Genomic DNA, 26436 nt, shown 5'->3' on the forward strand with positions numbered 1-26436 from the left:
CACTCTACCTCTTGAAACACTCTCCTCATTTTCTTACTCCTCTCATGTTGCTCCTAGTCATCTTTGCAGGCTCCTTCTCCTCTGTTAAATGTTGGAATTCCCAAGGCAAGACCTCAAGCCCTCCTGACATCTTGCTCTGTGTCAGTGGTTCTCACATTTTAGCCTACATCAGAATCACTGGAGGACTTGTTCATATACAGATTGCAGGACCCCGTTCTCAGGGTTTCTGATTCAGTAGGTCCGGGTTGGGGTTCGAGAATTTGCATTTCTGTCAAGTTCCCAGGTGATGGTTGCTGGTATGGAGAACCAATGCCCTGTCTCCCTAGAGCTTTTCAAGGGAGACTTTTCTTAGTGATAAAAAGTCTCTCAATTTTGTGTTTGTCACTTTCTTTTCCCACCTTTGTTCTTGAATCTATTCATGTCTTTCCCAGAAATGGATTGTTTGTAGGGCTGGGTTATATTGTATAGATTCTGTAGCAGAAGAACAGATTACACCTTGACATTTTTACCCCATATGTCTTTGTAGATTTTGAAGAAGGCATTTAGTTTGATTTTTTTTAATGGCATTGGATTTAATGCAGATTTTAAACTTACTGAATTGTATTAATGCTTTATATAGGATTAAATGAAATGAAAGTCATTTTAACACTTTTAGTAGGAGTTTCCTACTTACTTCTAGAGGGATTCAACCTCTTTCAAACTGTTTCTGTTACCTTGTTAGATTTCATTCCCTTCAGTTGTGAGGTGTGCTTCATTGTGAGGGTGGCTCCTCGAGTGTAGTATTTAAAAGCAACATTCTCCACCAGTCTCTCTTGAAAGAAAAAAGTAATACTGCTTGCATCATTGTACTGCTAGAACAATTACATGCACATGCTTATCTAAAAATTTAGTGAGTGATTTTCCATACAGAATTGATTTGGAGTTATCTTAGGTTGCATATTTATGTATATTTTAGATTTCTTTTCTCAAATGTTCCATAAATCTTTAAAATAGGACCTTCAGCAAAAAATTAACAGTGTAACAGGGAAAATGGGGAAATATGGAAGAGAACACATGGTGGAAGAAAATACTTAGTGGAAATTGAGTAAGGACAATTTGGGGTAATAATAAACATAGCTTATTTCACTAACATCACAGGGGTTAGATTCTAAACTTATTGTATGACAAAAATCTGATGTCTCAAAATTACCCTTGAAAATCACTTAAACCTGTCAACATTGGAACTGATTGTTATTTCTTTAGTTTCTACAAAACCCAAACTTTATCTGGTATTTAAGGGCATGCCGTATGAAATTCATATCTTTGATAAAGGTTAAAACCATACTCAGGGCCGCAAGATGCTCTCACTATGAGAGGCAAGGGAGAAATGAGGATGTGGCAGGTTCATATCTCCTCGTTCTGAGCCATATGCTCTTCGAAAGGAATGACCCATAGAACATCTTTCAGTGGCTTGGAAGCTACGAGAGCCTGGATATAAAGCTTCCCACACACCTCAGTTATTAGCAGCTTTGCAAGGAGAAGAGGCCAGAAATTAACTCTCTTTTGTCAAGGCCCAAAGAATTGATTATTCAAACCACATACACTCTTAACTCCTCTGTAAATTAGTCGCTCTCGGCCACTCTTGGATTTAGAAGAAAATGGAAGGTTTTGTGCAGGGAGGCAACTTCCTGTAGTCTAATCCTTAAGATGTTTTGCATACAAGTAACTGATTAATTCCAAATAGTTTTAATAGAAAAGAGTTTATTCTAATGATACCGGGGTTGCTGACGGAACCTCAGGTCAGCACGTATTTACTATGTGCTTTCTGTGCTCCAAGTACTGTTAAGACATCAGGAGGCAGCCAGCACTGGACAAGACTGCCTGGGACCCCTTGGCTTGCTCCCTCAGTCTACTAGGGGTTTGCTCAGCTACAACTAACACTAAGAAGGCTTCCTTGACCAGCTTTATCACAAACAGTCCCCACTCCCATGATCTGCACTGCATTTATAAAAAGCTCTCTCTGGCTGTCCCGTAGATTATGGTTTGTTTGTGTGTCTTATTCCCCTACTGGACTCTTAAAGTCTTTATAATCAGGAACATTCTTTTTTTATTATTATTTCTTCATGTCCCCAGTTTCTAGCATTAGTACCTGGCACATAGTAGAATTCTATAAATGTTTGTGGAACTAAACAGAAGGAACATTTAGAATTTAGAAGTATTTCCTTTCGTAAACACCTGTGAAGATGGAAGTGTCAGATAATGAAAAAAGCAGATTACTCTACAGATTGGAGAGTGATTGGTCCTGGCAACTTGTCTCTACCTTCAGTAGATCTTTTAATTTAGATCTACTAAATCTCAAGAGACTGTGCACAGCATATTGATTCTCAACAATATTATATAACATTATATCAATATTAGTGTCCCTCTTTACTTAATCTTTATTTTTAAATGAAATTACTGAATCTATTTTACAGAGTCAAATGCTACTACGAGGTTTGTAACAACAACAAAAATAAGCAGTGTCCTCTTCTTCCCCGAGACAGCTTCTTTCAACTGTTTTAACTGTTTCTTCTGGCATTTACCTCTGTAGGTAAAAAAATTAGAATTTTTCTCTTACACATTCTTCCCCCAACCACCTGGACACCACACACTCCCCTTCCCTTTACCCCTTCCTTCACATCTCCCATCTCATACTCATTGTGGGCTGTCTGTTCAATGTACTGCTTTTGTTGTTGCTAAGTCAGCATTCAGTGTTTGCATTATTTTGATTATGTAAATATTATTCACAGCTAAGTCACTTGGTTTACTAGGATTACATTCCCTTTCTTTCTCTCTCTCTCTTTTTTTTTTTTTTTACAGTTAATCCATCGTTTTATTATTATTATTATTTTTATAGAGACAACTCTTGATGCTGTCTCTCTTCCTGAACTGATTGTTTCTTTGTGCTGCTACAGGCCTTTATTATCATTCTAGTGGTGTTTTAGGAAGGAGTGGGGATAGATAAGATGTGTTATTCTTCCGTGTTTAATCAGGATTCTTTATCCTAACGTTTCTATTTAAGGATTGTTCAAAACTTGTACCAAGATCATTTCTATCAATCTAAAAGATCTCAAAGACGTCAGTACCTCATTTGCTGGTTGTTCACCAGCAAGCTGATCAAATGGTCTCTACCACAGCCTGATTAAAGTGTTGAAACTGGGGGGCCTCCCTCCTTTGGGTTGTTCTGAGAACGAGCCCTGCCTCAGCTCTGTTTTGCAACTCTCCGCTATTTAAAACTGCCCTTGGAGTTCAACGGTGGCATCTTCTCTTGGACCCACATCCTTTGCTTTAGGACATTACTGCAGCTTCTGTTTTTCATGGCATTGATGTACACATTCCATTCTGTCTTCGTGTATTTGAGATCATTTGTGACCTTTGTGTATTTGTTTTTCTTCCTTCATCCATTGACTTTGTCCTACTGTCTCTCACTTCATTTAATTGTGTTTGTCTTCTGCTTCAGAATAGGATCTCGCCTTTTATATATTCCTTCCTAGGCTAGGTTTCCACATTATTTTTCCCCTGGGCCCTTACCTGCTGCCCTTTTAGGGGTAAGATATGCCAGTTTATGAATACGCTTACGTGTTGGCATTTTCTAGCTTGTCTTGGTAAGAAGTGCTGGTGGCCCGAAGATTCTTCCCAAACTTGGATTCCTTTTGTGGTTGCTGCATATTTTGCTGCAGGGTATTTGCTCACCAGTGTTCCAGTGTATGTACATATGCTGCGCTTGCCAGTTGTTCCCCACCCCTTTCGTCCCAGCTCTTCTGAGTTCAGTCCTGCCTTTGAGATTGTGCAAATGTGTATATAACCGAGTGAAAATGAAACAAAAGAAAGCCTTGTAGGTTTTATCCTCTCTCTCTAAAGACTCTGATAACTCCTCTCAAGGATAGTCTGTGATCCTGTTATTCTTACGGACCTCATGTAATTGTATGAAAATTGTGAGAGGCACAAATTTTTGCATCAAATGCTTGCGGCTTAGAGATACACAAATAAGCAGGCTTCTCAGATTAACAGTTAACCGTATCCTTTAAGCTGGTATCTCTTCATTTTTGTTTTTCCCAGCCACCCACTCCCATTGGTGGAAGTGAGGAGACAGAAAAGATCTTAATTTCTTTATTGTAACTAAAATTTTGGGTGCCTGCAGTGTAATACCCAGAGCTAATTACTGCAGGAGATAAAAGATGAATTAAGACTAGCCTCTGACCTCAAGTTTATTTATACTATAAAATAGGAAAGATGGGTGTACAAATGAGAATCATAAAAGATAGAGTGAAATAGGAGCTTCCCTGGTGGCGCAGTGGTTGAGAGTCCACCTGACAATGCAGGGGACACGGGTTCGTGCCCCGGTCTGGGAAGATCCCACATGCCACGGAGCGGCTAGGCCCGTGAGCCATGGCCGCTGAGCCTGTGCGTCCGGAGCCTGTGCTCCGCAACGGGAGAGGTCACAACAGTGAGAGGCCCGCATACCGCAAAAAAAAAAAAAAAATGAGTGAAATAAGCACTGTAAGAAAGTTCTAAACAAAATATTTTGGAAATTCAAAGGGATGTGAACCTAAAACTAGCTACTGAAATCAAGAACAGCATTTTGGAATGCTGTAGAACGTTCCCAGCCATATAAATGTTAAGTAGACAGAGTGCCTCTTTGTGTGCTGGGGGTGGGATCGATTGTATTTTCTCTATCACATTTTGATTTAAAAGTTCCTTCCCAAGTGAGGATCACAGAATAATGGAAAGAACATGGAATTTTTTATTCCAGTCCCAGTTCTGCCCTTTCATTAGCTAGGTTTGGACACTTGTATAGTCGCTATGAACTGGAGCACGTATTGCAATCTTATCTGTACCCACATACCTCATTGGAAGGAAGTCCGCTGTCTTTTGGGGCTCCTCTTTCCTCTTGAATTGTCCAAGAACCCCCTGGGATATAGGTAGTGCAGGAGGAGAGGTGGTCAGTGTAGCTTCCACACCCAAATGGGAAGAACCCCATTGTCTGCTGCTGCTCCTCAGTGCCCCGTGGGGCGCTACTGAAAACCGATCCTCACCTTGTGACCAGCAATGCTGTCCCACTGCTAACCCTGCATCCTGCATCAGTCACTCTGAGGAAGGAGCCCACTCTGCTCGGCTCAGCCAAGGTACCCCACTTGGATTCTCAGGGCAAAGCTCTTGGTGTTGTGTTCTTTTAGTCCACGCACAGCCATTTTCCTGATGCCAAGTGGCCCAGGAAGCTTCAGATTTACCCTAGGCAGGTGGCCCCTTTCCAGACTGTGAATGCGGACTCTTTCTTTCCTCCCTTCCCCCAGGCAGCGAGGCAGGTTAATCACCCATCCTTCTGAGGAAAACTGTCCTCAGTGATCTCCCAGGGAAGAGTCTCTGAGTGATTCAAGGTACCTTCACTCAGGGTGGAGGGTGGAGTTGGGAGTGGAAGCTCTGTTTATAATGATTCAAGGTGATTATGGACACACTGTCACTGTAGAAAAACAAATTTAATCTGTTGTAGGTGTCCTGCCTCCTTAATGGTATCTATCAGATGGTGTTATTGCGAAGGTAAAATGAGATGGTGTTATGAGTTTAAAGAGCCATAGAACTGTATTATCATTGTTATTCTGTCATTCCCTTTCTAAAGCCCTTTAAAGCCCGCTTAAAGCCCGCTCGATTGGTTAGGAGTGACCTGACCCTGCTTTTCTTCTATGGCCTCATTTTGTCTCACTCCACCTCTTTCACTGTGCTTCAGCCCCACCAGTCTTTCTTAGACTTGTCAAGGCTTTTCTCCCTCATGGGACTGATACAAATACCTCGTTGCTGTGTAAAGTAGCCCTCCCCACACCCCCACGGGCCCCCAAGCTGAAGCCCGCATCAGCCTATCCTTTTAACAGGCTCTTCCCGAAACTCTAGTACAAATTAAATTCCTCATTACGTGGGCTCAGAGATCTTTGTCTTTTTCCTTCTCAGCGCCAATCACATTGTAAAAGATACACGTGACTGGGTGATCACTTATTTAATGTATTTCTTCTCTGACACCAGCCCCGAGACCAGTGACCATATCTGCTTAAAAAGTTGAAGCATTATGTTCGCTGGTTCTCAGAGCACATCCTCCTTCCTTCTGTTACTCTTACAGGTGAAAATTCCTGTTTAATCATTGGCAGAGTTGAAAGATAAGAAGCCAAGGTTGGCTTTCCTCCATGTTCCTGATTTGGAGATTTTGCATATGGTTTTATACTAAAGATCAGCTTCTTTTCCAGGTTATCATTGTTATTATGTTCAAACAGTAGAATCATGCAAGACTCTGATGTCTCTTTCTGCCAGAGAACCGTAAATTGTGTACATGCTGACCATTAAGAAAGGAGGCTTTGTGTTGTAGAAGAAATGAAAATTTGTTTAAACTTATTGTTAATAAACATTGTAACATCATCACTATTTAAACATAATGGTGACCCCTAGTGGATATTCTGTGTAACAGACTGAAAGATCCAGGAACTCCCAGACTGAAGTGGTCACTGTGTGTAGTGATCAGCGAGTAATTTTTTTCTTTGAATCTCAAGTATGTTTCACAATAGAATTTAGAAGTTTGGAAGAAGGCTTGATTTATGAGGTTCACCGCTCTCCTTATAGCTGTCTCCTTACCTAACCTATTATTTAGGGTCTTTTAAAATTACTTTGATTTTATACAGAGCTCTTTCAGTAAACAAAGTGGTAAAGAAATGGTAAAGTTCTCCAGAGTACCTCATTCCTACCTCATCCCAACTACTTAGGGGATTTTATATCCCCTCCAATCCATATAATTGTATGTGAATAGTTTTTACGTGCACAATTGTAATTATATACATAATATTTTGTGTTCTTTTATTACTGGAGACCTTTTCATGTGTCTGCATAGTCAACAGTTTTTCACTTTTCGTGGCATATAATATGTATCTCATCATGTTGATACATAAGTTAATTCTGTCTTTGCTTTTAGCTTCTTACTGTGGTAATGAAACTGTGCACATCTTATTCAAAACATAGAAATCTCTACTTTTGGGCCCCAGGTAGTTCCTGAGATCTGGTTGGAGTGTGAAACCATGGCCAGGGAACGATTCATCTTTAAGCAGCACCTTGCCTGCCCAGCTGACATTGGACATGCTGTTAAATAATGCCCTGCTGGGCCCCTATGTCCTCAGACCTCTTCCTCCTCTTTCAGGAGACCTGAGGTCCATGTTTCCTGCTTCCTTCTGTGATGAATTGGTGCCCTGGCAAGTAAGCTAAATAAGCAAGTAAGCGTTCCAAGATTTTTTTAATCCAACCAGGACATAGTTTCCTCCTTCTCACCTCCAGATATGCATTGAATTACCAGTTGCTTTGGGGGAAAGGAAAAGAAGACAATTGATTTTAAAAGATTGGAAAATCCTGCTCACAATGTCATAATGTATCTAGGAAACTGAAAACTGGGCATTATTTTAACTTTTTTGGTAAAAATCTGCTCTCTGTGGTATGGCCTTCAAATTAAGAAAATCCAATATCATTTTTATTTTCTTCTTTATACTTAACTGTTACCTTGATGTTCTATAATGAACATATATTATTTTTATATTCTGAAAAAGAGAACTTCTCTAAATTATGGAAACCCAGTAAAGCTATGGAATAATATACACAACATCCAATCTCATCACCTAGAAATGATGGCTATTAACAGTTTACTGTATTTGCTTTCCATTTTTTTCAATGCACATATAAAATATATCTGTAAGTCTTATGTTTTAAAAAATAAAACTCCAATACATGGAAATAAAAATTTATAAAATAAAATAAAATTCATAATAAATTGGAGAGTGATTATTAACAATCAAACAGATTAGCTACAGAGTTTCATCATTAAGCTTCCCTGTTATTTTTTCTTCCTTTCTCCCTTCCTTCCTAATATTTATATATTTATTGATTGATTTTTGGCTGCTTTGGTTCTTCATTACTGTGCGTGGCTTTCTCTAGTTGCAACGAGCGGGGGCTACTCTTCGTTGCAGTGCGTGAGATTCTCATTGAGGTGGCTTCTCTTGTTGCGGAGCACTGGCTCTAGGTGCGCGGGCTCAGTAGTTGTGGCACATGGGCTTAGTTGCTCCGCGGCATGTGGGATCTTCCCGGACCACGGCTCGAACCTGTGTCCCCTGCATTGGCAGGTGGGTTTTTAATCACTGCGCCACCAGGGAAGCGCCCTCTTTATTTGTTTTTGGCTGCTTTGGGTCTTCGTTGCTGCATGTAGGCTTTCTCTAGTTGCAGCGAGCAGGGACTACTCTTCATTGCTGTGTGCATGCTTCTCATTGTGGTGGCGTCCCTTGTTGCAGAGCACGGGCTCCAGGGTGCGTGGGCTTCAGTAGTTGAGGCGCGCGGACTCAGTTGTTGTGGCTCGCGGGCTATAGAGCGCAGGCTCAGTAGTCACGGGCTTAGTTGCTCCGTGGCATGTGGGATCTTCCTGGACCAGGGCTCGAACCATGTCCCTTGCATTGGCGGGCGGATTCTTAGCCGCTATGCCACCAGGGAAGTCTTCCCTATTATACTTAAAGTATATTCCTAGGATTCAGTTCCTAGGAATTCATTTTATTCTTTGTTTGTTTCTTTTATGTCACCTCTCTTAAACCTGAACAAGTACATTAAACATTTGAACCAAGCTTGTTCTGTCAGAAATCCATGTTTTTGTGGCATTGTGCTTTGGGCACCCGAGGAATGCTCACTGAACAAACTTGTCAGCCACTTACTGAAACTGCAAGTTGACCTTTTGGTTTCATTTCTGGCAAGCTACCTTGAAATGTCTGTCATGATTTTAGACCCAAAGAGACCTGGTCTGCTTGGATGACTAAATACCCGAGGGGACCAGGAAAAACTTTGCAGAGCATCGTGCTAATGTTGCTTGGTGAATAGCGTGTTGTGAGGCTTTTTTTTTTTTTTTTTTTTTTTTTTGGTACCAGTTCAGTAGATCTCTTGGCTAAGTGTCATCTGACTCTCAATTCTCATCAGATGTCTGTATTTATGTTACATTTCCTTGTGGTTTGTTCTTTGATAACCTCTAGATAATCCTGAGTGGAAATGTTCATTCTTTCTAACTCTTCCTCAAATTTATCAACTCCCAGTTCCCCTATCACCTCCGGTTCATTTTTTGGTAAAAATTTTTATTTAGTCCACATTATCTTCTTTTTCCTAATTAGTTACATTGAAAAATACAAAGTAAAAGCACAGTGACAGAGGAATCAGAAAAAATACATCAGACTTTTATTTCCATCCTTTGTGAAATGAGAATCCATACTCCTTCTTTTTATCCTTTGGATTATTAGCTATCTAATTTGAAAGCGCCATGTTTCTTAGCAGGGTAGTTTGGTTCATCCTAGCAAATCTGCTTACTTAATTAAAAAAAAAGAAATTAGTGACAGGTAATTCAATTTTATATTCACTATAACCCTCCAAAAAGGAATACAAAGCTAGTGTTTTAAAATGGGTGCTTTATCTGTTTAAGTCAAACCATTTTCTCTGTGCATGTTTACAGGCAAAGTAGTTCATGTGTGCTAATCTGATTTCCTTCCTGTATGTATCATCTAACCATACAAATAAAAATAGCCCCTTTCTATTTTTTGTTCTCTATTTAAAGTCAATTGAAATATGTTTTAAATAATTTCTCTAGTGAATGGCTGAAAACTTTATTTGGAGGGGCTTTCTGCAGTATCTTTCACATGAAGGGAGATGATTTTTAAAAATTAGCTCCTGACTGTAAATCCTGAAGCATTTAGATGCTCCTAAACTAAATTATTAATTCTGATTGCTTTCCTCTTAAGAGCTTTGGGAGAACTTTCATAACCTTTTCAGGTTGAGAACCTGTGGAGTTAGACCTGGTTTGAATCCTGGCTCTGCCATCCCCTGGCTCTGTAACCCTAATCCACGTCTCTCTTTTGTTTTCCTTAAAAAGTTGAGAGTGATAGTTCTGGCTTTGTAGGGTTGTTGTGAGGAATAAATAAGACAAAACTTCACAGTGCCTCGCACAAAGCTAACATTTAAATGTTAGCTTTTATTATGGTGATTTTTTTAACATCTTTATTGGAGTATAATTGCTTTACAATGGAGTGCGGTTTTCTTTGTTTTTGTTTTTGTTTTTGAGGTATGCGGGCCTCTCACTGTCATGGCCTCTCCCGTTGTGGACAGGCTCCGGATGCGCAGGCTCAGCGGCCTTGGCTCACGAGCCCAGCTGCTCCTCGGCATGTGGGATCTTCCCAGACCAGGGCACGAACCCATGTCCCCTGCATCGGCAGGCGGACTCTCAACCACTGCGCCACCAGGGAAGCCCTACAATGGTGTGTTAGTTTCTGCTGTATAACAAAGTGAATCAGCTATACATAAACATATATCCGCATATCTCCTCTCTCTTGCGTCTCCCTCCCACCCTCCCTATCCCACGCCTCTAGGTGGTCACAAAGCACCTACCTGATCTCCCAGCGCTATGTGGCTGCTTCCCACTAGCTATCTATTTTACATTTGGTAGTGTATATATGTCCATGCCACTCTCTCACTTTGTCCCAGCTTCCCCTTCCCCATGTCCTCAATTCCATTCTCTACGTCTGCGTCTTTATTCCTGTCCTGCCCCTAGGTTCTTCAGAACCTTTTTTTTTAGATTCCATATATATGTGTTAGCATACGGTATTTTTCTCTTTCTGACTTACTTCACTCTGTATGACAGTCTCTAGGTCCATCTTCCTCACTACAAATAACTCAATTTCATTTCTTTTTGAAGCTGAGTAACATTGCATTGTATATATGTACCACATATTCTTTATCCATTCATCTGTCGATGGACACTTAGGTTGCCTTCATGTCCTGGCTGTTGAAAATAGAGCTACAGTGAACATTGTGGTACCTGACTCTTTTTGAATTATGGTTTTCTCAGGGTATATGCCCAGTAATGGGACTGCTGGGTCGTATGGTAGTTCTGATTTTAGTTTTTTAAGGAAACTCCATACTGTTCTCCATAGTGGCTGTATCAATTTACATTCCCACCAACAGTGCAAGAGGGTTCCCTTTTCTCCAAACCCTCTCCAGCATTTATTGTTTGTAGATTTTTTGATGATGGCCATTCTGACTGGTGTGAGATGATACCTCATTGTAGTTTTGATTTGCATTTCTCTAATGATTAGTGATGTTGAGCATCCTTTCATGTGTTTGTTGGCAATCTGTATATCTTCTTTGGAGAAAAGTCTATTTAGGTCTTCTGCCTATTTTTGGATTGGGTTGTTTGTTCTTTTGATATTGAGCTGCATGAACTGCTTGTATATTTTGGAGATTAATCCTTTGTCAGTTGCTTCATTTGCAGATATTTCTCCCATTCCAAGGGTTGTCTATTCATCTTGTTTATGTTTTCCTTTGCTGCGCAAAAGCTTTTAAGTTTCATTAGGTCCCATTTGTTTATTTTTGTTTTTATTTCCATTTCTCTAGGAGGTGGGTCAAAAAGGATCTTGCTGTGATTTATGTCATAGAGTGTTCTGCCTATGTTTTCCTCTAAGAGTTTGATAGTGTCTGGCCTTACATTTAGGTCTTTAATCCATTTTGAGTTTATTTTTGTGTATGGTGTTAGGGAGTGTTCTAATTTCATTCTTTTACATGTAGCTGTCCAGTTCTCCCAGCACCACTTATTGAAGAGGTTGTCTTTTCTCCATTGTATATTCTTGCCTCCTTTATCAAAAATAAGATGACCAGGCTTCCATGGTGGCGCAGTGGTTGAGAGTCCGCCTGCCGATGCAGGGGACACGGGTTCGTGTCCTGGTCCGGGAAGATCCAACATGCCGTGGAGCGGCTAGGCCCATGAGCCATGGACACTGAGCCTGTGCGTCTGGAGCCTGTGCTGTGCAACGGGAGAAGCCACAACAGTGAGAGGCCTGCGTACCGCAAAATAACAAAAATAAGTAAGATGACCATATGTGCGTGGGTTTATCTCTGGACTTTCATCCTGTTCTATTAATCTATCTTTCTGTTTTTGTGCCAGTACCATACTATCTTGATTACTCTAGCTTTGTAATATAGTCTGAAGTCTGGGAGCTTAATTCCTCCAGCTCCATTTTTCTTTCTCAAGAGTGCTTTGGTTATTCGGGGTCTTTTGTGTTTCCATACAAATTGTGAAATTTTTTTGTTCTTGTTCTGTGAAAAATGCCAGTGGTAGTTTGTTAGGGATTGCATTGAATCTGTAGATTGCTTTAAGTAGTATAGTCATTTTCACAATGTTGATTCTTCCAATCCACGAACATGGTATATATCTCTCCATCTGTTTGTATCATCTTTAATTTCTTTCATCAGTGTCTTATAGTTTTCTGCATACAGGTCTTTTGTCTCCTTGAGTAGGTTTATTCCTAGGTATTTTATTCTTTTTGTTGCAATGGTAAATGGGAGTGTTCCCTTAATTTCTCTTTAAGATTTTTCATCATTAGTGTATAGGAATGTGAGACATTTGTGTGCATTAATTTTGTATCCTGCTACTTTACCAAATTCATTGATTAGCTCTAGTAGTTTTCTGGTGGCATCTTTAGGATTCTCTATGTATAGTATCATGTCATCTGCAAACAGTGACAGTTTTACTTCTTCCTTTCCGATTTGGATTCCTTTTATTTCGTTTTCTTCTCTGATTGCTGTGGCTAAAACTTCCAAAACTGTGTTGAATAATAGTGGTGAGAGTGGACAGCCTTGTCTTGTTCCTCATCTTAGAGGAAATGCTTTCAGTTTTTCACCATTGAGAACGATGTTGGCTGTAGTTTTGTCATATATGGCCTTTATTATGTTGAGGTAGGTTCCCTCTGTGCCTACACTCTGGAGATTTTCTATCATAAATGGGTGTTGGATTTTGTCGAAAGCTTTTTCTGCGTCTATTGAGATGATCATGTGTTTTTTCTCCTTCAATTTGTTAATATGGTTTATCACATTGATTCATTCGCATATATTGAGGAATCCTTGCATTTCTGGGATAAACCCCACATGATCATGGTGTATGATCCTTTTAATGTGCTGTTGGATTCTGTTTGCTAGTATTTTGTTGAGGATTTTTGCATCTATGTTCGTCAGTGCTATTGGCCTGTGGTTTTCTTTTTCTGTGACATCTTTGTCTGGGTTTGGTATCCCGGTGATGGTGGCCTCGTAGAATGAGTTTGGGAGTGTTCCTCCCTCTGCTATATTTTGGAAGAGTTTGGGAAGGATGGGTGTTAGCTCTTCTCTAAATGTTTGATAGAATTCACCTGTGAATCCCTCTGGTCCTGGACTTTGGTTTGTTGGAAGATTTTTAATCACAGTGTCAATTTCAGTGCTTGTGGTTGGTTTGTTTATATTTTCTGTTTCTTCCTGGTTCAGTCTCAGGAGGTTGTGCTTTTCTAAGAATTTGTCCAGTTCTTCCAGGTTGTCCATTTTATTGGCATGTAATTGTTTGTAGTAATCTCTCATGATCCTTTGTATTTATGCAGTGTCAGTTGTTACTTCTCCTTTTTCATTTCTAATTCTATTGACTTGAGTTGTCTCCCTTTTTTTCTTGATGGGTCTGGCTAGTGGTTTATCAATTTTGTTTATCTTCTCAAAGAATCAGCTTTTAGTGTTATTGATCTTAGCTGTTGTTTCCTTCATTTCTTTTTCATTTATCTCTGATCTGATCTTTATGATTTCCTTCCTTCTGCTAACTTTGGGGTTTTTTTGTTCCTCTTTCTCTAATTGCTTCAGGTGTAAGGTTAGGTTGTTTATTTGAGATTTTTCTTGTTTCTTGAGGTAGTATTGTATTGCTATAAATGTCCCTCTTAGAACTGCTTTTGCTGCATCCCATAGGTTTTGGGTCGTTGTGTTTTCATTGCCATTTGTTTCTAGGTATTTTTTAATTTCCTCTTTGATTTCTTCAGTGATCTCTTGGTTATGTAGTAGCGTATTGTTTAGCCTCCATGTGTTTGTATTTTTCACAGACTTTTCCCTGTAATTCATATCTAGTCTCATAGTGTTGTGGTCGGAAAAGATACTTTATACGATTTCCATTTTCTTAAATTTACCAAGGCTTGATTTGTGACCCAAGATATGATCTATCCTGGAAAATGTTCCATGAGCACTTGAGAAGAAAGTGTATCCTGCTGTTTTTGGATGGGATGTCCTATAAATATTAATTAAGTCCATCTTGTTTAATGTATCATTTAAAGCTTGTGTTTCCTTATTTTCATTTTCAGTGATCTGTCCATTGGTGCAAGTGGGGTGTTAAAATCCCCTACTATGATTGTGTTACTGTCAATTTCCCCTTTTATGGCTGTTAGCATTTGCCTTTTGTATTGAGGTGCTCCTATGTTGGGTGCATAAATATTTAGAATTGTTATATCTACTTCTTGGATCGATCCCTTGATCATTATGTAGTGTCCTTCTTTGTCTCTTGTAATAGTCTTTATTTTAAAGTCTATTTTGTCTGATATGAGAATTGCTACTCCAGCTTTCTTTTGATTTCCATTTGCATGGAATATCTTTTTCCTTCCCCTCACTTTCAGTCTGTATGTGTCCCTAGGTCTGAAGTGGGTCTCTTGTAGACAGCATATATACGGGTCTTGTTTTTGTGCCCGTTCAGCTAGTCTGTGTCTTTTAGTGGGAGCATTTAATCCATTTACATTTAAGGTAATTATCGATATGTATGTTCCTATTACCATTTTCTTAATTGTTTTGGGTTTGTTATTGTAGGTGTTTTCCTTCTCTTGTGTTTCCTGCCTAGGAAAGTTCCTTTAGCATTTGTTGTAAAGCTGGTTTGGTGGTGCTGAATTCTCTTAGCTTTTGCTTATCTGTAAATGTTTTAATTTCTCCATCGAATCTGAATGAGATCCTTGCTGGGTAAAGTAAATTGGTTGTAGGTTTTTCTCTTTCATCACTCTCAATATGTCCAGCTACTCCCTTCTGTCTTGCAGTTTCTGCTGAAGGATCAGCTGTTAACCTTATGAGGATTCCCTTGTATGTTATTTGTTGCTTTTCCCTTGCTGCTTTTAATATTTTTTCTTTATATTTAATTATTGATAGTTTGATTATGTATCTTGGCATGTTTCTCCTTGGATTTATCCTGTATGGGACTCTCTGTGCTTCCTGGACTTGATTGACTGTCTCCTTTCCCATATTAGGGATGTTTTCAACTATAATCTCTTCAAATATTTTCTCTGTCCCTCTTTTTTCTCTTCTTCTTCTGGGACACCTATAATTCGAATGTTGATGCATTTAATGTTGTTCCAGAGGTCTCTGAGACTGTCCTCAATTCTTTGCATTCTTTTTTCTTTATTCTGCTCTGCAGTAGTTATTTGCACTATTTTATCTTCCAGGTCACTTATCCGTTCTTCTGCGTCAGTTATTCTGCTATTGATATCCTTCTAGAGAATTTTTAATTCCATTTATTGTGTTGTTCATCGTTGTTTGTTAGCTCTTTAGTTCTTCTAGGTCCTTGTTAAACGTTTCTTGTATTTTCTCCATTCTGTTTCCAAGATTTTGAATAATCTTAACTATCATTACTCTGAATTCTTTTTCAGGTAGACTGCCTATTTCCTCTTCATTTGTTTGGTCTGGTGGGTGTTTACTTTGCTTCTTCATCTGCTGTGTATTTCTCTGTCTTCTCATTTTGCTTAACTTACTGTGTTTGGGGTCTCCTTTTTGCAGGCTGCAGGTTCATCGTTCTCTTTGTTTTTGGTGTCTGCCCCCAGTGGGTAAGGATGGTTCAGTGGGTTGTGTAACACGGCTTCCTTGTGGAGGGGACTGGTGCCTGTGTTCTGGTGGATGAGGTTGGATCTTGTCTTTCTGGTAGGCAGGACCACGTCCGGTGGTGTGTTTTGGGGTGTCTGTGAACTTACTGTGGTTTTAGCAGCCTCTCTGATAATGAGTGGGGTTGTGTTCCTGTCTTGCTAGTTGTTTGGCATAGGATGTCCAGCAGTGTAGCTTGCTGGTCGTTGAGTGGTGCTGGGTCTTAACGTTGAGATGGAGATCTTTGGGAGAGCTTTCACCATTTGATATTGCGTGGGGCCAGGAGATCTCTGGTGGACCAATGTCCTGAACTTGCCTCTCCCACCTCAGAGGCACAGCCCTGATGCCTGGCTGGAGCACCAAGAGCCTGGCATCCACACGGCTCAGAAGAGGAGGGAGGGAGGGAGGGAGGAAGGAAGGAAGGGAGTGGGGGGAGGGAGGGAGGGAAGAAAGAATAAAATAAAGTTATTAAAGTAAAAAACATATTATTAAAAATAAAAAAGTAATTCAAAAAAAGAAAGAAGAGAGCAACCAAACGAAAAAACAAATCCACCAGTGATAACAAGTGCTAAAAACTATAGTAAAAAACAAAGAAAGAAAACGGATAGACAGAACCCTAGGACAAATGGTAAAGGCTAAGCTATACAGACAAAATCACAGAAAGAAGCATACACATACACACTCACAAAAGGAGAAAAAGGAAAAATATATATTTTTTTGTAAAAAAAGGAAGAGAGCAACCAAATCAATAAACAAATCTATCAATGATAATAAGCTCTATATACTAAACTAATATAAACATAAAACCACAAACAGATGCAGAAAGCAAACGCCAAGTCTACAGTTGTTCCCAAAGTCCACCCCCTCAATTTTGGGATGATTCGTTGTCTATTCAGGTATTCCACAGATGCAGGGTACATCAGGTTGACTGTGGAGATTTAATCCACTGCTCCTGAGGCTGCTGGGAGAGATTTCCCTTTCTCTTCTTTGTTCGCACAGCTCCTGTGGTTCAGCTTTGGATTTGGCCCCGCCTCTGCGTGTAGGTTGTCTGAGGGCGTCTGTTCTTCGCTCAGACAGGATGGGGTTAAAGGAGCAGCTGACTCGGGGACTCTGGCTCACTCAGGCCGGGGGGAGGGAGGGGTGCGGATGCGCGGCGAGCCTTCATTGGCAGAGGCCGGCGTGACGTTGCAACAGCCTGACGCGCGGTGTGCGTTCTCCTGGGGAAGTTGTCCCTGGATCATGGGACCCTGGCAGTGGCAGCTGCACAGGCTCCAGGAGGGAAGGTGTGGATAGTGACCTGTGCTTGCACACAGGCTTCTTGGTGGCTGCAGCAGCAGTCTTAGCGTTTCATGCCCGTCTCTGGTGTCCGCACAGGTAGCCGCGGCTCACGCCCGTCTCTGGAGCTCGTTTAGGCGGTGCTCTGAATCCCCTCTCCTCGCGCATCCCGAAAGCATGGTCTCTTGCCTCTTAGGCAGGTCCAGACTTTTTCTCGGACTCCCTCCCAGCTAGCTGTGGCACTCTAGCCCCCCTCAGGCTGTGTTCACACAGCCAACCCCAGTCCTCTCCCTGGGATCGGACCGAAGCCCGAGCCTCAGCTCCCAGCCCCCGCCCAACCCTGGCAAGTGAGCAAACAAGCCTCTTGGGCTGGTGAGTGCTGGTTGGCACTGATTCTCCATGCAGGAATCCCTCCGCTTTGCCCTCTGCACCCCTGTTGCTGAGCTCTCCTCTGTGGCTCCAAAGCTTCCCTCCCGCCCACCCCGCGTCTCCGCCAGTGAAGGGGCTGCCTAGTGTGTGGAAACTTTTCCTCCTTCACAGCTCCCTCCCAGAGGTGCAGGTCCCGTCCCTATTCTTTTGTCTTTTTTTTTTTTTTTCTTTTTTCTTTTGCCCTACCCAGGTACGTGGGGAGTTTCTTGCCTTTTGGGAAGTCTGAGGTCTTCTGCTAGCGTTCAGTAGGTGTTCTGTAGGAGCTGTTCCTCATGTAGATGTATTTTTTATGTATTTGTGGGGAGGAAGGTGATCTCCACGTCTTACTCCTCCCCCATCTTGAAGCTATCAGGGTATCAGAGGACCATACAGTCTCTGTCACAACTACTCAACTCTGCCTTTACAGAGTGAAAGCAGCCATAGGCTAACAGATGCATGTGGCTGTGTTCTGATAAAACTGTTTATAAGAAGAGACATGGGCTATTAGTTTGTTGACCCGTGTTCTAGAGAAATAAGACTTAACAAATGAAACAAGGTATGAATATGTCAAGAATCAGTACAGGTCTTCTGGGAAATGGATTATCAATAGGATTTAGGTTAGTTAAAAACTTCCATTTATAACCCCAGACGTTACACTTAAAAGTCTCAGTGTTGAAATTGTTCTGCTCAGATATTTTATAATAAAACTCTCAGCTACTAGGAACCACCAAAAATAAACATTTCTAGATCCATAAAAGCACTTTAATAGAGAGCACCCTAAAATATACTATTCCTTGCCTTCTTAAAAACAGTCTATAAGGGCTTCCCTGGTGGCGCAGTGGTTGAGAGTCCACCTGCCGATGCAGGGGACGTGGGTTCGTGCCCCGGTCCGGGAAGATCCCGCATGCCGTGGAGCGGCTGGGGCCCGTGGGCCATGGCCGCTGGGCTTGTGTGTCCAGAGCCCGTGCTCCGTGGCGGGAGAGGCCACAGCAATGAGAGGCCCGCATACCGCAAAAAAAACCAAAAATAGTATATAAAAAAATAATCTTTTTTTCAAAAAGGAAACCTTTTTTATTACATCTTCTGACTTCGTGGGTCAGGAATTTGGGCAGGGCTCAGATGGGTGATTCTTATGCTCCACATGGTGTCAACTGGGGTCCGTCACTAAGTACTTTTCACCTGTTCTGTAAGGTCCAAGATGGCTTCAATGACATGTCTGGTTTTTGGCAGAGGCAGATGGAAGGCTAGGCTCAGCTGGGACTGTGGACTAGAGGTCCTACACCTGGCTCCTCTAGCATGCTAAGCATTTTTTAAAATTGATATGACTTTGTCATTAAACATCTCAGTTCCAGTAGTACTGTGATTCCGTCAGCCTTTGCTGAGGTTTGTGGGGCTGTTGCTTGCACTCCCCAGCCCGCTGTCTTTCAGTCTGCTTTTTTCTTTTTGGGTTTCATAAGCCAGTTCTTAGCTGTGGTCTGGAGCAATGCATTTGCTGGGTAGGTGACATCTTCCTATAGTGGTCACTTAATTTGCCGTGTGAAGGTACCCTTCTGGGCACAGCTAGATGATATTTAAGAAACTTAAAATACTCCTTACAAGAAGAAGCAAATTCCTGCAATATGCAACAACATGGATGAACCTGGAGGACATGATACTGAGTGAATTAAGCCAATCATAGAAGGACAAATACTGTATGATTCCACTCATATGAGGAATCTAAAATAGTCGAACTCATAGAAGCAGAGAGTAGAATGGTTGGGAGTGGGGGAAATGGGGAGTTGCTACCCAGTGGGTAAAAAGCTTAATTACGCAGGATGAATAAGTTCTGGAGATCTGCTGTACGACGTCATGCCTATAGTTTACAGTGCTGTACTGTACACTTAACAGTTTGTTAAAAGATTATATGTCATGTTAAGTATTCTTACCACAATTAAAAAAAAATATGACTTAGGAGCTATTAACACCATTTGAAAAAAGCAGTAAAATATCAGAACTTAAAGTGTTTCTCTTCTGCTTATTTTACTGCTTATTTTCTCTTCCCCATATTCTTGATAAAACAGTAAATGTTGGGAGGACAGAATATAGGGACAGGCCAGGGACTAGAAAGGGATAAGTTCAGTGGTGATTCTAGTTCGAAGAGGGGCTGGTAAGACTTGACTTGAAGGTGTGTTTGCACAATAACCACCCTAGTTTTGTTTTAATGATGTTTACTTGGAGTAACTTATGATGGAGAGGCTAAAGCTCCTCAAGCTATGCTTTGTACAACTATGCAGGATTAGGGGGTCATGTACACCCCACCCCACCTGCCATTCTCCCACTTGACCAGTCCTTGGAGTCTCTGGAATGGCCTTTTCATTTACTTATATTTCCCGTCGCCTGTTGACAGTTACAGCTCCAAGATGATATTTTTTTAGCCTGGATGTCTTTGTATCTTTTTAACATACTTACATTAAATAAAGCTCTCTGACCCTTTACTGGAGATGGGGTAATAGTACCTACCTCAAAGTTTGTGGAAGTGCTGTAAAGTGCTCAGAAAACATCAGCTATTATTGTCATCTGATAACCATCTTCCAAACTTCCTGTTTCAGAAACTGATTCAGCAGTACAGAAAGAACATAGAAACCAGACACCTGCTCCATCTGCAGCTCAAACTTCCGCTCCTTCTAAGTACCACCGAAGTCGATCTGGGGGAGCCAGGGATGAACGATACCGATCAGGTGAGAGGGAACTGAAAATTACCAGTGGAACAGTTTTTACTAACTGTAGTGTGAACTGTATATCCTGAGATATATGTTTGTTTTATTTTTTTTCCCTTGAAGTGCCAACAGGTGTATATTAACTAGTACCTGTTACGTGCCAGGTGTAGTAGATACTCTTATTTGCTGGGGATACAGGCCCAAATAAGACATTTCTGCCCTCAAGGGCAGAAGAGGAGCCAGGCAAGTACAAAGGCACTGTGAATAAATAAGAAGGCAGAGGGCTAGGGTCTCATGGGATGGTACTGGGAGAACTCAGTAGGCTCTGTTTGAAGAGACAGGTCCTTCTGTGTTTGCCAGAGCTGTTGATTAGTCTCTTGACTGAGGGAGCTGGAACAAAAACTCAACAGTGAAATTTCAGATTGGTAAATTCTTAAACTTTATTCCTTCTCACCCAGGAAAAACCCATGGGAAAGGAAAAGGTGATGTGCTGTGGCTGGCAGTGGGGGCATGCTTCTGCCACACCATGTCCAGCACTGATGAGCAAAAATGAATCATAGACCCTCAGGGGGACATGTGGCATAGTGAGCTCATCCCATGCCCACCTACTGTCCACTGCACTAGGATAGTCTCCGCAGCATGTTTATTGTTTTAAGAACTAGCAGAATTAAGCCAGAAGACTAACTGGAATGTTATTTTACTTTCTCCAGATTTTTGTCTCCCTTATTATACCAGCCAAGGTTACCTAATCCTTTTCTTGAATTGAAAAACAGGGTGTATATCAACCCTCTCAGAAACTGCTTTAGAGGATGGTTATTTTGTGAGCTGATATTATTAGGTATATATTTTCAGACACTGGAAGGAAGGAGGGAATGAGAAGTGTTCAATCAGAAAGATAGAGGTTGCATGCCACAACAGAATTTCCCCTTGTACCAAACCTGGTGTTGAGTGATCAGAGGAGGCTTTCTCAGAGAATAAAACATCTGAACGATGTCATGGCAGCCAGACAGAGTTAGGGAAATAGCATCAGATAGTAAACCTGAAAGTAGTTCATTATGACTGAAACTTAGAAAGCAAGGGCCCAGAACGAGATGGGAGATCAGGCTAGAAAGATGATCAGAGACCAAATCTTGAGGAATCTTGAATACCACTGAAGGATTTTCAGCAGAGCAGTAACACAGATTTGTAATCTGTTCTAGTAACTTGCGCCAGCTGCACAGGGCCTAACATACATAAGAGGTAAATAAATATTTTGGAGAAAGGAAGGAAAAAAAGTAGTATTAGTTAGGGAATGGATTAGAGGGAGGTAAGGCTAGATTTGGAAAAACATATCAGGAGCTCCTGTTTGTCACCAAGACCCCAGCCCGATTTCCCAGCACCTGGTGTTGCTTTTAGAGGCTGGGGCTCAGGTGCTGCAGCAGCAGCAGGTTCTAACCAGTCCAGGAGGGCTCTAGCCTCTACAGCTGTCATCCCTGGCCTTCTGGGAAGATTTTTGTTTTTTGTTTTAACTTTGACTTTCTCTTTGGTTTTACAGCAGATAACAAAAGGATTAGTAAGGAACACCAAAGAGGATTCTCTACACTCTATGTCCAAGCTGATCACATAGAGAAAAAAGGCTTTAGCCAGCTGATTCAATAGTGTAAAACTTTGATGTACACCTACCAAAACCAAAAACTATCCTTTTTTTCTTTAATATCCTTATTTATTTATTTGTTTGTTTATTTATTTATTTATTTATGGCTGCGTAGGGTCTTTGTTCCTGCGTGCAGGCTTTCTCTAGTTGTGGCGAGCGGGGGCTACTCTTTGTTGCAGTGCACGGGCTTCTCATTGTGGTGGCTTCTCTCTTGCGGAGCACGGACTCTAGGCATGCGGGCTTCGGTAGTTGTGGCTTATGGGCTCTAGAGCACGGGCTCAGTAGTTGTGACGCACAGGCTTAGTTGCTCCACGGCATGTGGGATCTTCCCAGACCAGGGATCGAACCCATGTTCCCTGCATTGGCAGGCGGATTCTTAACCACTGCGCCACCAGGGAAGCCCCAACTATCTTTTATACCAATTCTTTCAGATTTACCCCCAATATTAGAAAGTATAGTCTGTGAATCAAACACTGGTTAGCAGACTGTGGTTAAGTGCAGGGGTATTGAAGAGGGTTTAATAGTTGGGTCTCGGATATTTGTCTCACTAGCACTTTTTTTTTTTAGGGTAGTAGCGAGAAGGCCAGAGAGGAGGTAAAGTAGGGAACAGAGGTGATTTTAAAACCCTGAAGATATTGAAAGTTATGAGAGTTCTGCAATACTGTCATGAGAGGGGAACATGAAAGAGGAGGCCTGCAAGCATGAATTTTGGCTAAAAATCACATTTTTCCATGTTAGGGTGTGCCCAACTAAATAACAAAGCAAAGCTGAGCACACGCCGAGAATTCTGGCATCGGTGAGTAAGAAGAAACCAACAGTAGCCGCAGAAGTAGAGCAAATAAGTTGTAGAAATCTGTGGGACTGGAACTTCGCCTCTTTGCCACTACATTCATAGGAAGGGCTACGTTTACACGTCACATGCAAAAATAGCTTAAGAATGGAGGGTATGTTTAGAAAAAATTACAAGCATTCAGATTAAAGTGATGGGTACACAGAAAGGATTTAATATTGATTTCAGTGAGTGTAACTTGAAAATCCTCTCTTACTTGGTGGAGGCTTATTAATACCTACAACGTTTCAACTAATCATAATCAAATCTAAATAGGCTTAGTGTTTCATGTTTCAGACATGGTGTAAAGAGGTTTTATTTATTCAGAGTTTAGATTATCTGCCCTTATTCTGTTCTTTGTGCTTAGCCAAGAGGGTCTGACATTTCAAATACACTAATTTAGTACCTCCTTTACCTGCCCATCAAAGCGTGATACACACATGTGTTATGGTCACAAGTGTAGAAAATACAGTCAGTGCCTGAGATGGAAGGTCGCTCTGACAACTTCTTTAATGTTAATCTTTTGAGCAATTAGCCACCTCAAACAAAACAACAAAAACAAAACAAGGGCTTTAAAGGAGCAGTTGTATCACCTTATTCAGCTCAAACGTTCGTGCTGGAAAATGAAACCCAGCTTTCTGGTGCTCCTGGCAGAGGTGTCCAAAGTCAGCCGCGTCTGGGGACTGAACTTCGGAAGTGATTTCTCTATCAGAGATCAAGATGAATTGTATACTGCTGAATGAGTCAAATCCAGTTACAAGAGCTGCCTGTTCTTATCGATAAAGAGGCTTTGCTAACACAGGAACTGTGAACATCTCCTTTTGACACACGTGTATGGGCCAGGGCTTTTCATGTTAGGAAATAAATGGGTGGTTTGATTTGTTCTGTGATCATAAGATCACAGAATCATAAGAATCCTTATGGCAGAGAACATGCTCTGTAATTATTACTTATCCAGATATCATGGGCCTTCTAAAGCTTGACTAATGTGAACAAGTCCCTAGTTTTCGCAGGTTTGGTCTTGCATGTTTCATGTCTCATGCAGCAGTACTCTTGACTAAAAAGTATGAGCATTTAATGTGCCGTCTTTCTGTTGAGAAAGTGCTTTTTCTCAGTATAAGTGATTATTCATTGGTTTTCCAAGACAGCTAAGAACCATAGTTTCATCTAATATAAGAAGGACACTTTTCACAGTTTAGCATACCTGAAAGCAGGATATCTTTTTAAACATTTTTTTTTGGCTGTGCCATGTGTGTTGTGGGATCTTAGTTCCCTGACCAGGGATTGAACATGGGCTCTCAGCAGTGAGAGCACAGAGTCCTAACCACTGGACCGCCAGGGAATTCGCTCAGGATATCTTTTTTTTTTTTTTTTTTTAATCCTGGAAGATATCTTTTATATAAGGTGGCATCATAGATTCAGTAAAATGACAATCTTGATTCAACTAAGTAAACCTCAGGGACACTAAAATAGTATAATAAATATAAATGCAGTATAAAATTATTTCATTTCAGAGGCAAATGTACGTTGGTACTGTGGCCTTAAAAGTAACAGCACAGGGCTTCCCTGGTGGCGCAGTGGTTGCGCGCCCACCTGCCAATGCAGGGGACACGGGTTCGTGCCCCGGTCTGGGAAGATCCCACATGCCGCGGAGCGGCTGGGCCCGTGAGTCATGGCCGCTGAGCCTGCGCGTCCAGAGCCTGTGCTCCGCAACGGGAGAGGCCACAGCAGTGAGAGCCCCACATATCGCAAAAAAGTAACAGCACAACAGTTTGGCACTATCTTTTAAACTTTAAGTATTCATACACTTTAACCCAGAAATTCTCCTTCTAGGAATTTGCACCTACGTATGTACACAAAAATATATATATACGAAAATGTTGGTTATCGTATTGTTCATAATAAATACAATGATTAAATAAGTTATAGTAGGTCCACACAATGGAATTCTGTGAAAGCTAGTTTAAAACTTCTGTGAAGGCTCGTGGAAAAACAATGAGGTTATTAGATTTATTTGTGCAGATATGGAGAGATGTACAAAATACATTTTTAAGTAATAAATACAAAACAGTATGTAGCATATGATCTAAATTTTGTAAATATTAATACTAATAATTACATATATTATTATGTACACAGATACAGAAATCTGGAAAAATATATACCAGACTATTGAGGTGGGATTATTTCTGGGAAGTGATGGGTCTAGGGAAAATTTCCATTGCAGCATTATATGTGTTTAGGCCTTTCCCCAATATGTATATTAATTTTTTCCAGGATTTTTGTTGTGGTGGTAAAATACAAAAGGCATATAACAAAATTTATGTATATTAATTTTAAACACAAAATAACAAAGATTGTTTTCTTTTTTTAAATCGAGTATAATTGACATATAACAAGACATTTCAGTTTCAGGTATATACTATAATGACTTAATATTTGTATGTATTGTGAAGTGATCACCACAATAGGTTTCATTAACATCTGTCGCCTTTCATAGTTACAAAAATTTCTTTTTCTTGTGATGACAACTTTTAAGACGTTCTCTTTTAGCAACTTTCAAATGTGCAATACAGTATTATTAACTATAGTCACCATTCCATCCCATGACTTATTTATTTTATAACTGGAAGTTTGTAAAAGATAGTTTTTAAGGTGATGTCCCTGGATAAAATATTTAAAGCCTTACATCAGTTGTTCTTAGTGATTTTTACTCTAAGTGTGGATTTTTCTGACTTAATTCTGAGAGCTAAATGCAACAATAACTACCTCTGTCACCTTGAGAACTTTCTTTCTCTGTGCAAATATGATCTCTGATATGGTGACATTTGCCAAGGTGGCTGCCACTGGCACACCAGGACCATTTTATTTCTTTAGTAATACACTTCCTCATACCAAGGAAGATAAATTGAGTTCAGTTCAGTTAAGCAAGCATTTATTATAGACCTCCTATGAGTTGAGCACAGTTTAGATGCTAGAGAAACACAGGACTCCTTTCTTAAACACAGAAATCCTTTATACAAGGTAGAGGCAGCATAGAAGAGGGGGTGACAGGGGAAGGAGCCCCTGGGCACCAGGCACTGTCAACGGCAGGCTTCGTGGAGGTGGTGAAGTCTGAGCCATTTTGAAGAATGAATAACTGTTTGCTATATAGATATTCCAGGCTAAAGAAACATAATTTGTAAAGGCAGGGGAATGTGAAGTGCAAAATTAAAATTTCACTGCTCCTCCCCACCAGCAGATAGAGTAGTGCCAAAATTAATGTGATATCCTAATGTTCCAGAAGTTAATAGTTGCTGCCTCTGCCATAATTAAAGATGTGAAAGTGATCAGTACCTTAGAAATTGGTAAAAATTGCATGACTACTAATTGGCTTACAGGTAACTCCTTGAACTCTACTCCTCTACTTAAACGACTCAACCTGCCCACACATCTGCCTTTCAATCTGTCCTCATCTATCTGTCTGTCTGTCTGTCTATAGTAGTGTCCTAGCAGGTAAGGGCACTTGGTGTCTGATATTCCCCTGGTCCTTAACGCCCAGCTGTGCCACTTATGTACCATGTCTTAACCACTTCATAACAACAAGCCAAGGATAGGAGCAGCTACTTAAAAAATGTAAAATAACATTTTCCACTTAACTTTTTGGGAAAGATGACAAAACATGGCCCAGTATTGTCCACAGATGTGGGGAAATGGACATTCTCTCACCTCATTGGTAAAAGTGTTATTTCTTTTATTACTAATGAGACTGGACATTTTATTTTATTTATTTATTTATTTTGCGGTACGCAGGCCTCTCACTGTTGTGGCCTCTCCCGTTGCGGAGCACAGGCTCTGGACGTGCAGGCTCAGCAGCCACGGCTCACGGG

General features: G+C 40.8%; 1 protein-coding gene across 1 annotated transcript in view; it reads left to right on the top strand.

Annotated features, from left to right (window-relative positions):
• Positions 1-26436, top strand: part of DIP2B (DIP2 acetate--CoA ligase B (putative)) — a 231646-nt gene that overhangs the window by 120489 nt on the left and 84721 nt on the right. The window contains exon 3 of the mRNA XM_007452300.1: positions 19998-20126. Coding sequence (XP_007452362.1) covers positions 19998-20126 — 129 coding nt within the window. The remainder of the gene's footprint in view (positions 1-19997; positions 20127-26436) is intronic.

The sequence above is a fragment of the Lipotes vexillifer genome, unplaced genomic scaffold (genome assembly GCF_000442215.2).
Source record: "Lipotes vexillifer unplaced genomic scaffold, Lipotes_vexillifer_v1.1 scaffold422, whole genome shotgun sequence".
NCBI lineage: Eukaryota > Metazoa > Chordata > Mammalia > Artiodactyla > Lipotidae > Lipotes > Lipotes vexillifer.